Genomic DNA, 16274 nt, shown 5'->3' with positions numbered 1-16274 from the left:
ACAAGATGGTTGGACAGTGTTCTCGAAGCTACGAACATGAGTTTGACCAAACTGCAGGAGGTAGTGGAAGACAGGAGTGCCTGGCGTGCTATGGTCCATGGGGTCATGAAGAGTCGGACACGACTAAACGACTAAACAACAACAACAAAAGAAGACACTGAAAAGGATTAGGATGAGTCTAGAGGGACAGTTCAGGTGTTCTGCCATAAACAGAAGATTAAGCCTCTTTGATCTTTCCCTTAACTTCTCACTTTCATCCATTTTCTTCTCCTTGCTTGTAACCGAGTAAGATTGTCTTCTGTAAACACGGTTTTAACAGTGAATCCGTAAGTGACTGTGGAGGCCAATTATGGATCCACACATCCTTCCACAATAGGGACATAGGTTTCCGGACGGGAGTTGATCATTGTGAAGATTTGCAAAACGTGCCTTCCTCTTAGCTCGTTTCACCCTTTCATCCTGAGTTTGAGTGTCTTCAAAGCCCATAACACCTTTGGTAAAGGCTGTTCTCCAGTTGGAGCACTCGCCGGGAGTGGGGCCAGTGGGCAGAATCCCACTCATTCATCCTAGTTGGATGACATTGTGAAGAGTCCTCACAGCTGTGTGTGTGTGTGTTTAATCTGTGCAAACTGTTATTATTCTGTTGCAATGTAAATGCAAATTCTGCAACATGCAAAACCAAATCTTGCAACCTATGCTTGGTTTGAGAAACCACAGTTTGAGAAGGATATCAACAATCTGGAACCTGGGGGAGGACAATGTATAAGAGGGCCCTTCATCCATTCATCCTCAAACTTCTGAATGGGGATGGTGATTAGAGTGGGTAGAAGTTTATCAGGCCTAATCCTGCTCTCATGTCAGTTTTGTACAAAAATGAGGTGTCTGGAAGGGGCTAGTGTTTGGGTTTTTAGATGCTTTTGTATCAGATTGTTTGCTCTTTAAATGCCTGCATAAAATACCACTGCCTTGTGAGTGATTGCAAATTCTCAAATCTGTCTGCTCTATCATGGTTGTACAGTTCCAAACATCAGCGATACTATTCACAGCTGGCAATACCAGTTCACAAACAGTTTTTCAGAGACTGAGGCTCACTGCTGATTCCTCTGCAGAAATAGTTTGTTTAGGATGTAACATGCTGAATATTGTACCACATGATATCACAAACCATGATATTTTTGCTGATGCTGCTGAGATTTTATAACAAACTGCAGACATATATTTGAGCAGCAATGTTTAAGCAGTGCAGCATTCAGTATATACAAAGCATTACTATGGTCCTTTGACAAGGACTGATACCAATACAAAAGGGCAGCAGAGTGCAAAATGGGCTGCTTTCATTAAGGTGGTTTATAACAATCACTTGTGTTATTCCTTTGCCAACACAAGTTCCCTGGAAGAAAACCGATATGTTGGCTTTGGCATGCCAACTTTCAGTAGAACAAGGTTATTATAGATGTTACTGCAGGTCTTAAGACACAGAGCTCTGTCACAACACACACGGTTTGCAAAAAGAAACCCCTGCTTTCTGTATAAAACCATGAAAAGGGCTAACAATGAATGAGCCCCTGTTGGAATCATTGCACTGCAAATTCATTAACTCAAGGAGGCTTTTGTCTAGGAACCGGAGCAATTATTGACTTAATTCCACTCAGGCAAATCTCTATTCTGCCATCACCATGCCCTTTTCATCCAATGTCTACCTTCTTTGCAAACACAGTTAATAAAACTCACTAGTCAATAAAACACAGAGACTACTTGCCTCTCTGAAAGTTACTGAGGGACCTGAGGGACCCAGGTGGCGCTGTGGTTAAACCACTGAGCCTAGGGCTTGCTGATCAGAAGATCGGCGGTTCGAATCCCTGTGACGGGGTGAGCTCCCGTTGCTTGGTCCCAGCTCCTGCCAACCTAGCAGTTCGAAAGCATGTCAAAATGCAAGTAGATAAATAGGAACCGCTACAGCGGGAAGGTAAACGGCGTTTCCATGTGCTGCTCTGGTTTGCCAGAAGCGGCTTTGTCATGCTGGCCACATGACCTGGAAGCTATACGCCGGCTCCCTCGGCCAATAATGCGAGATGAGCGCGCAACCCCAGAGTCGGTCACGACTGGACCTAATGGTCAGAGGTCCCTTTACCTTTACCTTTACTTGCCTCTCTGAAAGTTACTTAGCTCAGTCATTACATCCAATGCTACTGGATTAAATGTTCAGCTGCACCTATTTTAATGGCCTTTGGAAAGCTTAAGAGAACATAATTTGCTCTTCTGGATTTCAATAACACTGTTTTACAGCTTGGTGTTACATTGTGCATCTGCACTCTCTTATTACAGGGTCCTCCCCCCCCCCCAAAAAAAGTTTTGTTCCAGGTTGTCTCTAGTTCTCCCTATGCAGCACTTCAAATATTTTCTGGACACACGGATCCATTACCAGGGAATAAAAAAGACTTATGCCTCCTTTCATTTTCCTCTCCCCAACCACAAGCTTGCCAAATTGTATTCCCCTGCATCTGGTAATTCAGCAGTCCAAGATCTTGGCTGCCTCTATCCTTCCCCTCCTTGTCTCCCCAGTTCCCTTTCTCCTCCGGTCTCTCTCCAGAGAGCTACTACCACAAATGCATAAGCCGTAGAGGTCCTTGTCATTTGGCAGTTTTAAACCACATGAGAGAAAGAAAAAGAATGCCTTGTTCTTTTCGTTCTTTTTGTAATAATGGATATGCACTCAAACAGGTTTCCTCTCTACTAAACTTCCGAGGATGTGAAAATGTACAGTGGAACCTCGATTTTCAAACGTAATCCATTCTGGAAGACCGTTCGACTTCTGAAACGTTCGAAAACTGCGGCACAAAGGGCAGTCTGCAAATTTACAGAGAAAATTGAGAAAAATACAATGTCCATTTGACTTCCAATACATGTTCAAAAATGGAAGCATTTACTTCCGGGTTTTCGGCGTTCGAGTTCCGAAATGTTCATCAATGGAGACGTTCGAAAACAGAGGTACCACTGTATTCTTCATTTTATGTTCCGTCATCTGTTTGTCATCTTCTCCACAACCCTATATTTTCTTGCTGCTGCCACACCTTGGTTTCCTCCATCATCAGCCTGGTGCTTGCCAGATGTTTTCCACTGTAACTCCCATCAGCCCCAGTGAGCATGGTCACTGGTTACTGACTATGAGAGTTGGAAACCAAAACATCTGAAGGACACAATGTGTGCTTTCCTTTTTGGCTTTCTTCTCTAGAGACTTCCCAGACAGCTAGTCCAACAGAGGCAAGAGGAGGAAACCTCATTAGAATCCAAGGGGCCAACTCAGCCTGAGGAGAGACCTATCCTTTCTAGGACAACTAAAAGTGCTGGCAATATTTGTGGAATCCCCAACCAGCTCTGGTGGTAGAAAAGGAGCCATGAAACATTTCTCCAGGAAATGGGACATTCCAGACATCACAAAGGAGAACAAGACCTCTTCAATGAGGCTTTCCCAAGAACAGGAGTGGAGGACTGAGTAAGAAAAGGATTTGAAACGAGCATGTCACATTATGTTTAAAGACAGGTTATGTGAAAAACAGCTGGCACAGGATCATTCATGGTCTGGCTGCATTTCAGCAGCAGGAGCTTTACAGCAGAGCCAGGCTGACCTTTGGATTGCAAAATATTATTTTCCTTTTCTCCTCATACTACCAGACTGCTTTTTTAAATTATGAAGTCCTCTTACTTTTTGTTAACTCCTTTTGTGTTTAAGCTGGAAGCATTGCCCAGCTGCATAAAATGATGATGTCATTGTACCAAAGTAGGTAGGGTTACATTTCAGACATCTGTGAGCTACATATGCAAGTTATGTTGGTCCTTTGGCTGCAACTGCATCTAGCTCTGGCCAAGCTCACTCTCCTGGGGGTGGGGGGTGGGGACATTGAACTGCCACTAGAGGAATAGAAACACTCCAGCAGCACTTAGGAAAGACAAAAGGGCCCTACTTCTCCTTGGCAATGCTACAGCACCTGAGGGCCATTAACACAGTGCTGATCTAACAAGTCCAACAACATCTAAGTGAGCAGAGCATTCAAAGCGACGGAAACAATCCAAGGCAGCAAGGCCACTCCTCAAGGTGTGGGGCCCTTCCACCAGACATTATGCTTGGCTATCAATCTGCTTACTATGGAATCAGATGGTGATGGGTTCAAAAGAGGAGGCACCTTGGATCACAGAACAAGGGGCCTATGTCTGAACATCTGTGCCTTACATTTAAAGCACTACATTTATACCACTTTAACAGTCATGGCTCCCCCAAAAATCTAATGTGGCCTGAAAAGAACAAAGAAAAGCAACGTGATGTTGGTAGGGGTGTCAGACTAGACCCAAGGAAACCCTCATTTGAATGGCTACTCAACCACAAAGCCTAACTTGGGCAAATCACCATTTTTTATCCCAACCTGTTTAAGAAGGCAGTTTTGAAATCGGTGAAGGTACCCAAGCATGCAGCCTTCTGCTTTTGGAGAAAACTGGGATAAAAATCTGATGGACAGGTGCAGAATTGGGCCTGTAGGAACTGTATAATATGATCCTCCAGAAGGTTTACAACTGTTGAAGCAGATAAATGCTTAGCAAAGCACAGCAGACCTGTAAAAAAACGTCCCAAGGAGCATTAGCATTCTCTGAAGAGTTGAAAGATATAAAGAAATAGAATACAGTGGTACCTCTGGTTACGAACTTTGTGACGTGACCTACAGTACCCAGAATTCTTTGCAGGGGTGTACAGTGGTACCTCTAGTTACAAACTTAATTCGTTCCGGAGGTCCAGAATTTTCCTGCATTGGCAGGTTTCGCCTTTCCCGTAGCAATACATCACAACTTTGGCGGTGTCAGGCCTTGGGCAGAATTCTTTGGCGATTTTCCTAGAGGGAGGGACGTGAGGCAGAGACCTCACCCCCCTTTGCGGCAACAAGAGCGGGGTATTGGGGGAAGCCTTGACCATGCCAATAGGCGTCATCACTTTCCCCTTCCAGCGGTGGCGAACAGGGGGCGGGCTCTCTCTCCTTGAACATATGTTCTCCAGAGCCAGCCCCATGTAGATAACCCTGAAGCCTCCCAGAACCCCGACTGGGGACTGGGAAGGATAATGCCCATGACCAAGGTCTCCCTACATCTGAATCTTAATAAAGTTGTGGCCGATTTGAATCCCATGGGGGGGTTGGGGGGCTCCGCCTGTCCACGCAAACAAGAACAATGCCTTCTCTGAAGGAGAAGGTATGTTCAAGAGGGCACTGACTTTTCCACTGCATAGACACACATTGGATTGATCTTATGCAAGGTTTACCATGTGTATAGAATGCTGCTTTGAGGCACAAAGAGGACAATAAATTCAGCAAGGAATGGCATAACTTTATATAATATATTAAATATCATTACGAACACTTAAAAACGCTAGCAGGATTGATATAGCACTTGTAATTTAAAACGATAAAGGATAAAAATGGAAATGTAATAACTTAGATAAATGCGATTAGATGCAGCAAAAAAGGAAGGAAAATTTTGGAAGCCATGTGAGGGGTAGAGGGAAGTCCGGGGGTTCAGGGAATCCCATAAATGTATTGACAAGCATTATGCTTTTAATGTAAACAAGTGTCTCTGTGTGTAAAAAATGTGGTTTGAAAATTTGAAAAGAAAAAAGAAAAAGAAAAAAAAGAATGCTGATTTGAGATTTTGGGACACATACATATATATATGTATGTATATAAAAGGTAAAGGGACCCCTGCCCATTAGGTCCAGTCATTACCGACTCTGGGGTTGCGGATACATAAACAGAATTACATACAGTACATAATTCTATATATATAGAATTCAGAAGTGAAGTGTTATTTCTGGCTCCATAGCAAGGAAGCTGACATACCATCAATCAAGTATACAAGGCTATGTTGATTATATGCTTCAGAATCAAAGTCAGAGACTGAAGAAATAATTGATCCATTGATTTATTGAAATGTATACTCTGCCTTTGGTTGTTCCAAAAATATACTAAAAATAGCATCTCTTGCTTAAAAACAGAACAGAAAATAAAGCACAAGAAAGAATATAAATTGGCAGGTGGCTGCCAAGTGAGCCTCTCTGGAGAATATGTTCTAGAGCAGTGTTTCTCAACCAGTGTGCCTCCAGATGTTTTGGGACTACAACTCCCATCCTCCCTAGCTAGCAAGACCAGTGGTCAGGAATGATGGGAGTTGTAGTCCCAAAACATCTGGAGGCACACTGGTTGAGAAACACTGTTCTAGAGTAGAGGCACAATCAATGAAAAGGTCCTTTCCCTGGTAACTACTTCCCCCTCTCCCATATGATGGCAGGGGAAATGGTGAAGGGCCTCTCATGTAAGATCTCAGAAAGCTTAAATACATGGGAAAATAGGTTGCTGTTACACAGGTAAGGTTGACTCGCATGCTGTGTTTTTCGTAGAGGCAAATAATCTCGCTGCAAAAGAAAGCTAAAACAGAAAATTGCAGATTTACAAGAGGAAAGGGGGGGGGAGGCAAAAGCTCGTCTTTTTCTCCAAGCAGAACGGCAGGTATTTAGGAACTTTGCAGGGAAGGAAGCCTATTAAATAAGATGTATAATGTTACCCAGTGGGTTTATGAAGACTCCCACTGTTTTGCTTTCCCCCAAAGTTTGGCAGAAGAAATATGAAAAGTGTGCCTTGGAGTTTCTCCAGCTCTCAACAAAAAATATATAATGAATAAATGAAAATGGCTGGCTTGTGCTCCAGACAACCCTCCATTCAAGCTGGCTAACCCCAGAGTTGGACCTAAAGCACAGTGTGAAACAGGGGATGCTCTGAGAGGAGAAAGTGGTGGCTGGCTCAGAGCTGCATTTTCCCTTTTTGCAAAGTTGTAGCAGGAACGTTCAGTCAGTGACAGGAACCAGATGCTCTCTAGAGTATGATCTCCCAGACAACATTTTTCCACCACAAGACGGAATGACCTCATATTATTCCTTTGCTTTTCTCTGACCCAGAGTGGCAGCATATTAAGGCATTCAGATTACTTTTGAAGTGGTAACAGTAGCGGCCATATGACAGAGTGGAAAGGCTTAAACATTTAAAGTATGTTTACAAATTCCAATTCCAGATTTGTTATCGGTTATAAATAACTATATTAACCATGGGTTAATATAGCTTTGAAATTCTGCCTGTTCCAAAGTGGCCAAAGTGAGTATTTTTCCTATCATGAAAACATTTGTCTTATGGAAAAACACAATTTACCAGGCCATACTTTTTGTGTCGGGACCCAGGTGGCGCTGTGGTTAAACCACTGAGTCTAGGGCTTGCTGATCAGAAGGTCGGTGGTTCGAATCCCTGTGACGGGGTGAGCTCCCGTTGCTCAGTCCCAGCTCCTGCCAACCTAGCAGTTCGAAAGCATGTCAAAATGCAAGTAGATAAATAGGAACCGCTACAGCGGGAAGGTAAACGGCGTTTCCATGTGCTGCTCTGGTTTGCCAGAAGCGGCTTTGTCATGCTAGCCACATGACCTGGAAGCTATACGCCGGCTCCCTCGGCCAATAATGCGAGATGAGCGCGCAACGCCAGAGTCGGTCACGACTGGACCTAATGGTCAGGGGTCCCTTTACCTTTACCTTTACTTTTTGTGTCATGAGCTACTGGGAGAATCTGCAAGTTATTAAAGGGTTTTTCTACAAGCAAGGGGTATAAAAGTTTTATAAATAAATTATTATTGTTTTTATTATAATTAATTCATGTGTTGCCTTATACCCAAAGATCTCAAGGCAACATACATAGTAAACATTGAAAATATACAACGACGTCTAAAAATGATCACAGTAAACAGCCCCCACAAATTACACATTTCCTGCCATAAATCTCTCTCTCTCTCTCACACACACACACACACACACAAAGCAATAAAACAGGAAGCAGCTAAAAAACACCAGATAGCAACATTCAAATGCTTGAGGTTTATAAAAGGTCTTTAGCCTGAATGTACCTAACAATATAAGCAAGACTCGAATAGGTTTTTAAAAACGTAAGAATATGCATCTAATTCTTATGGACAGAAATTGAAACTCTAACAGCATGCAAGTTTCGGAAGAAATGTGTGGCTCGTTACATTACGCATCAAGTCTTCCACTTCATTATTATTTGGGTTTCTCGCCTTGAGAACGTTTAAAAGCCTGTTTTGAAGTCTTGGAGAAGCTGCTCTCCTAGCTAATCGTGGGAAGCAGAGAATGCTGTGCTGCGGTGTTAAGTTCAGCCAGAGGACCTGCCATTTCTTCCATAGGAAGGAAGTTAGATTGGCAAGCTTCCACAGGCCATGTGTAAGTGACTGAAGCCAAGTCCAGATAGTTATTCCCCATAGAGTTAGATATTCAGGGTGGGAAGGGCATTACCAACTAGGTTGGCTCATTCATGGTGCCCAACCTCCATGCTTTGGAGGCGATGTCACACACTTGAAAAATGAAGGTTACGCAAGGGGCTTTTTTGAAGAGGCAACTCACAGGAACTCATTTCCAGCACCTCTCAGGTGGGCACCATTGCCATTCTAAGAGAATGAGGGAGATGTTCATGGTGAATTCCTGCACCTCTTTTTCTAGAAAAATAGCACTGGATATTCATCATTAAAGAACCCACGCCTGCTGACATGTATATGCTTAGACACTTTTGTGCAAATGCCATCTTCAACGTGTGAAGGAGAGGTGCAATAAGTGAGCCAGCAGGCAGGATTCGGACCTTTCCCCTCCATACTCACCACTGTAGTACAAAGACCACCTGCAAAGGGTCTGAATCTTTATGCTAGTAAACCAAACAGAACAGACCAGGAACTGGCCGGCTGTCCCATGCTGTTAAGACTATTACTCCCATCATCCTTGACTATTGATTGTACTGGCTAGGGCTGATGGGAGTTGTAGTCCAACATCATATGGAGGGAATAGACTTCACTCTGATAGTCTTTATTGCAACTCTAATCCCATTAAACACTTCCTCTGGATTAATTGCCTCTGATTCTCTACTCACAAACTCCAAGATGGGTGAAATTCCCACTTTAGCTATAAACCTGTACAGAATGCAGGGGAAAATACACACACACACACACACACACACACACACACACACACGCTACAAAAGAATGTCTAAAATATTTTTGAAAGGTGACCAGGCAACACCAATTAATTATAAAACATGCACCCTAAGAGTTGTTGTTGTTTAGTCGTTTAGTTGTGTCCGACTCTTCGTGACCCCATGGACCATAGCACGCCAGGCACTCCTGTCTTGCACTGCCTCCCGCAGTTTGGTCAAACTCATGTTAAGAGTTAGGGCTCCAAAATAACAGCTTCTACTTCTGAGCCTCATGTGAATTATGGATCCCCAGGCTCAGCCCTGAATTTTTTTTCAGTAGGAGGGCCTGGAAAACATGGGGCTGGCGGAGAAGATCTAGGAGCATGTATGAAGGGCATCAATAAATAACTTCCGCCAGTTCCCACACAAAACATCTGAGGCTGGTGGGGGAAGTCTCCCACGTCAGAAAGAATTACAACATCGGGAAACCTTGCGTCCCAGCACTGGACCTCTGATTTTTAGAAATCAGACATTACTGTTAAATCAGGAGTAGTCCGTATGCTGCCTTCCAGATGTTGTTGGACTTCAGCTCCCATAAACCCCTGCCAGCATGGCCACTGGTCGGGGATAAGAGCTGCAGTCAGGAAAATCTGGAGGGCACCAGTTTGGAGGAATCTGCTGTAAGTTTAACATGAATTTGCTGCTACCGCTCACTGTGCATTCTTTATAAGAACACTTTCTTATTTAACTGCCAATTGTGCAGGTCATTTACCCATTTACTTCTGACAGGAATTTCTAACTCATAAAGCAGGAATGTTTATTTTAGGCTACGTGTCTCACAGCTTCTCGAAGCTAGATAACATCCACTCCCCCCCCCTCCCTTCAAGGAACACAACATGCCCTGGTGACAGTTTCTGCATCTGCAAATCTGTTAAACAAACAAAGCCTGCTTCTTATACAGCCTAAAATCTCTGGAAGTGGAAAGAAGCACTAGCTTTCCCCATTTAAAAACTAGGACACGGGGAAATATATGCATGCTAACCCACAGCATGTCATAACAAAACTGATTTTCCCCACAGATCAAAGTACAGGAGCCAAAATAAATAAGTTATCTTACCAGTCAACATACATAACCACCAAATCCTCTTGATCAGCATACGACTCCAATGCAGATTTCAACAGGCGTACTTTTTGACCTCCTCCGATGGAGTTTAGAATATCTCCTCCTTTCCACTCTTCGCCTTTACCCAGCACCTAAGATAAATAATGAAGGGTCTTGAGCAGGGTGCGCTGTCACAACTTGGACCATTATTGATAAGCGGTGAGACGGTATTTGGTCTTCATCCCATAACTTAGTGTCAGCTCCAGGGGGACTGGCTAATGTGTCCTCTGGCGGGCTTCTTCCTCTGCCGGTGGGTCTTGGTATCTCCTGATATTCTCCTGATGGGACAGCTGCTACAACTGCAGACATCTCCAAGCAAAAACACAAGCAATTGTCAATGGCAAGAGCCACTGACTAGGGCAGTCCATAACTCCAACTTGCTTGTTACAGGTACCAGAGAATACCTTCATTCACCCAGCGAACTGGCTGTTTGTCCATCAATGGATTTGACTTTGGCCAAAAAAAACCACAACCTCAATACCTGCTGCTGTCACTGGTTGCAGTAAAACATCATAAGCCCTACTGTCAGCAGAGGAGGCTGTTGGTGGTGTTGCCTCTGTCTCCTGCCTGTTTGGCCCTGTCCCGTGACAGAGCCTTCTCAGTGGTAGTTCACCATTGGTGGAATGCCTCCCTGGTGAGCTGTGTCTGTCTCCCACCTTATCAGCTTTCCAGAGAAATATAAAGATGTTCCTGTTTACCCGGGCATTTGATAGCTGATGGATACTGGCTATGGAACTTTAAAATTAGTAACTGTGAGGGTCCTATCTAGTGGATTAGAGAGGGGGGTAAATCCTCAATTCACTTCCAAAGAAGAAACACTGTTTGCCTATGACATTTTAATTCCCAGTATATTTTCTGTATGTCAGTGAGGAGCAAAGAAACCTATTTTGAAGTGAACATGTTTAGGCTGAAAACAAGTTACAACAAAGCTCAACACACACCTCCCAACAGTTTAGGCATATTAAAGCCAGGGATATTAAAGCCAGCATTTCACTGCCCATAAATTTTCCATGTCCCAAGCAGTCCTGAGCACCATGACATCACTCTAGAAATATGAGAGGCGATTCCTAACCAAATAGTAACCCAGCAATTACTTTCCACCAAAGAAGTCGCTCAGAGCACCAACTTGCTGAGAAAGGGGGGGGATTTTTATTCTTAAACTAGATAAGTAGAGTATTTCCAAGGTTAAATCACAACTGGACTAGGACACTGGGGACAATAGACACAAACACCACTAATCCACATGTTAAAGGAGTTTCATTGGGCAGTGGTAATTGTATAGCTTTGCCTCATTTGCAAAAAGGAATCCTGCACTGCTTGTGTTTCATTCCTGACCATCGCAGTGGGATAAACATTCATGCAATCACAGCTTGAGCACCTTTATAGTATTGAGGTGCCAGAACAGATGGTGCATTCAGGATGGAATAGTATTTTGTTTAGTTGGTTGGCCGGGATTTCTTTTTAATCTATTTTAGCTGAAGAAAAGCGATAAAGGCTCTGGGAACTGAATTAAGAGAATTGCATGTTGATATTGCCCTACAGCCTCTTCCTTCCATGCACAAAATAAATTGTGCATGTACACACAACCGGAAATTACATTTTCGGTGGTTGCTGAATCCTGATTGTGTTGCTGAATCCTTACATACACAAAAGTTCTTAGCCCTGTTCACAAACAGAATGTGGAGCCTGATTGTGATGGCAGGCATGACCCAGCTTCTCTGTCACATATTCAGTAGCAACCAAATACTGATGGTTTTAAAAGGGGCTTTTAAAAGGAGGCAGGGCCATAGCTCAGTGGTACAAAAAGTCCCAGGTTCAATCCCTGGTTGGGCTGAGTTCTAAAATCCTATACAGTAGCTGCTGCCAGTCAGTGTAGACTGCACTGGATTAGATGGACCATAGGACTGACACGGTGAAATGCAGTTTCCTAAATTTCCTATGTTCACTGGCAGAGTACAGGCATTGCATGCAGAAAGTTCAAAGTTCAGTCACCAATGTCTCCAAGCAGGAGTGAGAAAATCTCCTGTCCAAAACCCCCAAGAGCTGCTACTGGTCAGGGTAGCAATACTAAACTAGATTAGCCAGTAGTCTGACTCAGTATAAGTCATTTCTCTATGCCTTGCAGTCAGGCCCACGGGAATCTGCTAAGCAAAATGTTTTTTTTATTGACCTCCATTGCCCTGGACCTCTCTGATAGGAAAATCCCTTTAAAGTTGAAGTGCTAAGTCCTTTACAGACTATTTCAGTTTTCAGTGTTTTCCTACAGAACCAAGTGGAGGAGCACAAATTCCTTGCAGAAGTAACTTTTTTGAAACAGCAGTTGGGATAAGGCCAAAAATGAGGAGGAGATATAAATTCCAAGAAATTGATGCATTTTATTCTGAAGATGCAGAATATAAGGGGGATGCTTTCAGATGAAAATAGGATAAGCATAAGTTAACTGGAAAGGGAAAGAGATGATATTTACACAGACTGTGGATAAAACCTTGCCAACCCTTAAATCTATAAGCCTGTGGAATAGCCTCCTGAGCTAAGTAGAAAACTCCAACATCTGGAATATTATGAGTTAGACTAGGTGAAAGATTACTAAGCCTACAGTAGGGAATAATTCTGAATTGGCAAAGGTATGCAGCAAATGAACCAAGTGGTATTTTCCATGACTTCATTCTATAGTGATTTATTTTGTGTGTGTGTGTGTGTGTGTGTGTGTGTGTGTGTGTGAGAGAGAGAGAGAGAGAGAGAGAGAGAGAGAGAGAGAGAGAGAGAGAATTCACACACAGAGAGAAACTATTTTTCATATTCTGAAAGAGCAGGAGGGTACACAATACCTTTATAGTGTAGTTGAAATGCTTTGCTGATTGCATGAATCGGTGAAAGCCGTCTGTTTCCTTTGTTGCAACAGTTAGAATTAGTAGCTTATCTAGGAAAAGGGGGGGACAGAGAGAGAGGTGTGAGTTCTTCACAGATGAAACAACAACAACAACAATGAATGGATTTCTAGCCTGCCTTATTAGGATCTGACAAATTGGAAACATTGGACTGCCCGATTCAATATAAGGCAGCTTAATACATGGCATATGCATATGGCATGAATAAAAAAGCAGAGCTAATTCTCTACTGATTTACAAATAAATCTTCTTCCCTTCTCACCTGGGAGCAGTTGTTGCCATAGGCAATGAGCAAGGTAGCTACTGTATTTACAAGTGACTACCATCTTTCCATTTTGTGAGAAGGGCCGCCTCCCCATGGTAGAGCATCTGCTTTGCGGAAAGTACCATGTTCTATCCCTGGCATCCGCAGGTAGCGTTGAGAGTTCCCTGCCTGAAACTCTGGAAAGCTGCTGCCAGTCAGTATAGACAGCACTGAGCTATGTGAAGCAATGATCTGATTTGGGATAAGGTAGCTTTCCAAGTTAAACCTATCCAAAGCAGTCGAGAAAGCCAAGCTTGTGTCTTTCTTTTGCCCTGAAAAGTACCATATAAACACTAGGAATTATAGAGAGAAATTCACTGGGGAGCTCAGAGCAGTGAAGAAACCTAATCACTACCACCCTGTGTGGTAGATTAGGCTGACAGATAAACCCTTGGCCACTCAGGAAGCTCAGCTGAACAGGAATTTGAAATTGAATTGGCTACTAACCACCGCACCACATTGGCTCTGTGTTACACCATTTACTTTCTCTTTTATTCAAACGGGATGCAATAGAACTAAGCATTGCAACAGCTCACAAGAGAAAGTGCAGCCATTCAGCTCATGAACAACTTTCACTTTAAATACTGAAAAGCAAGTTGTCAAAACCACATGGCAAGAAGGGGCCTGAATGCTGGTTTGGGAGATAAAGTTGTCTAAACAAATGTCTGTGTCCTATTATTCAGGATGCAAGGAGTCACAAGCCCAGGCCAAAATCATAATTTGCTATCCCTAATGTGCCACTGCTGACATAAAGACTCGGAAATGACGCCATTTGGAAACCCTTCAAACTCATGGAAAATTATACATTTTCAATAAGCTAGATTTTACAGCGCAAACGAAAAAATCCAGTTTGTGCAATGAAAGTCTGTTGTTTCAAGCTATTATGTCACAGCTTGAACATTATTGGGGATTAGTTAGTTAAAAATGCATCTCTGTTTCCAAGCATTTTTTAAAATAGGATTGCTACTAATAGTGGGTATATTTCAGCAGCAGGAACAAATTAGGTTCACAACAGTATCCTATAAACATGATAAGAGAAATCAGTATTCTGTAACAGGTATGGTTGCAAATTACAAAGCAGCTATTGGCCGTTTCCCCATATCTTTCCCTTGTCCTCTTATAGGCTCTGAGAAGGCTGAGCAAAAAAAGTAGCAACTATGAGAAACAAACTTGCAACCAACCCACCCACCCCCCTTTGATTTATGGAGCTTTTGAAAAGAAAGCACCGGTAATAGAGTATATGTACTGGAAAATGTGATCCTAGAAGCCTAAGTAAGCCAAATGAATTCCTTATTACATTTTCCTGTGTGAACTATTTTGATTTGAGAGCAATTTCAGGTTTGGATTTGGGAAGATATATTTTACAGCTACACTTGCCAGCAAGTTGGAACAAATGTCAAGGAAATGATCAGAGGCATAGGAGCCAGCCAACACATAAACACTCAGTAGGCACCTCTTGTGACAGAGATGGGGAAACTGTGCAGTGAGTGATTATGCCCAAGTCATAGCTGCCAAGTTTTCCCTTTTCTTGCGAGGAAGCCTATTCAGCATAAGGGAAAATCCCTTTAAAAAAGGGATAACTTGGCAGCTATGGCCCAAGTTCAAGGGTCACTCCCATGACCTGCATTTTGAAGGCACTGCATGAACCAGACAATTTTAAAATATAAGATTTTAACAAATCTTCTTTCCGAGAGATCACTGGTGCTTAATGATAGAATTCATCTCTTCGTGGTGAAAGAAAACTCAGGAAACCCAAGGAATCTCACATCAGAAGGAAGGCATTTTGTACAAATTCATATTTGTGTGAAGGTTATTACCTCTCAGTAGGTTCATTTCAGCTTTAAAACTAATAAGATGTTTAAGTTACAGTACTTCAGCTGTCATCGGCCAGCTCTATTATGTAGCAGAGAATGTTCGTGAATACACAGTTCTAAACTTTGGAAGAAATTATTCTGAGGGTGCTTAAAAACTGAATGAGTTTACAGGAACTCTCTCCTTAGACAGATACAGAGCAGACAGAAAATGCCGTCATCCCGTCTATTATGTGTCTGGAATAACACTGTAATAAAGAATTGAGTTGCAGTTACATTCCCTCCCCCAGAGTGCATTACTAACCCTCTGAAACAGGGAACTGGTTCTCCAAATAAGCTGTAGAAAAACACTTTGCAAATTTCATGTTCATCGTCCATGGCCTTCCCTTACTTTCACACTGATTTTCCAGCACACAATTCTAACTGCAACTAATACCATTAAAGGCAGAGCAGAATATAGAGTGCACTTTTCTTTACAAATATGGAAGCAAGCTGATATTTGCAGTTTGCAGTTGCAAATTCCCAGCCTGGAATTTGATGAATCTCGATGGCATCCCTGTAGCGTTTTACAAACATTTACCATGTGTTTGTAGACAGGAACTATACCAAGCAGAAGAGCCGTATTTTAACAAATAACCAACCTTTTTGCCTGATTTGGGCACAGCAAAACTCTATACCTTTACTGAAAAAACTCTTGCTTCTACGCCTAACCAAAACAAGGTTCTTCCAACATTTGATTCTAATGTACCACCACACGGTCGTTGAGGCTAACAGAGCATTGCTCCATGTGCAACACTCTTCCATCACATAAGAGAGAGATGGGGAGACCTATGGTTGAAGGTTGCATGAGACCATTGGCCTAATTTCATGCAGGCACTGAGAACCCATAGAAAAAGGAGAGAAGAGAAGAGGAATATCAAGCAATCTCTCACATATTATGCATTTTTACGGCATATTTACTTAGGCCTTTCACGGGTGCTGTAAACTGGTATCAGTGGGCACCACATTGGGGGCCCCTGTAAGAGCTTCCCCCAATCACAGCCAAATCCTAAAGAAAACAGATTC

General features: G+C 42.8%; 1 protein-coding gene across 2 annotated transcripts in view; it reads right to left on the bottom strand.

Moving 5' to 3' along the window:
- The window catches only part of PLOD2 (procollagen-lysine,2-oxoglutarate 5-dioxygenase 2), a 71099-nt gene that overhangs the window by 38769 nt on the left and 16056 nt on the right, over positions 1-16274 (bottom strand). For both annotated transcript variants that reach the window (XM_035133114.2, XM_035133113.2), the window contains exons 2-3: positions 13035-13126; positions 10162-10298 (exon numbers count right to left, since the gene is read on the bottom strand). In XM_035133114.2, coding sequence (XP_034989005.2) covers positions 10162-10298; positions 13035-13126 — 229 coding nt within the window. The remainder of the gene's footprint in view (positions 1-10161; positions 10299-13034; positions 13127-16274) is intronic.

This window comes from Zootoca vivipara, chromosome 5 (genome assembly GCF_963506605.1).
Source record: "Zootoca vivipara chromosome 5, rZooViv1.1, whole genome shotgun sequence".
Lineage (NCBI taxonomy): Eukaryota > Metazoa > Chordata > Lepidosauria > Squamata > Lacertidae > Zootoca > Zootoca vivipara.
This window is presented reverse-complemented; position numbering and strand designations above follow the sequence as displayed.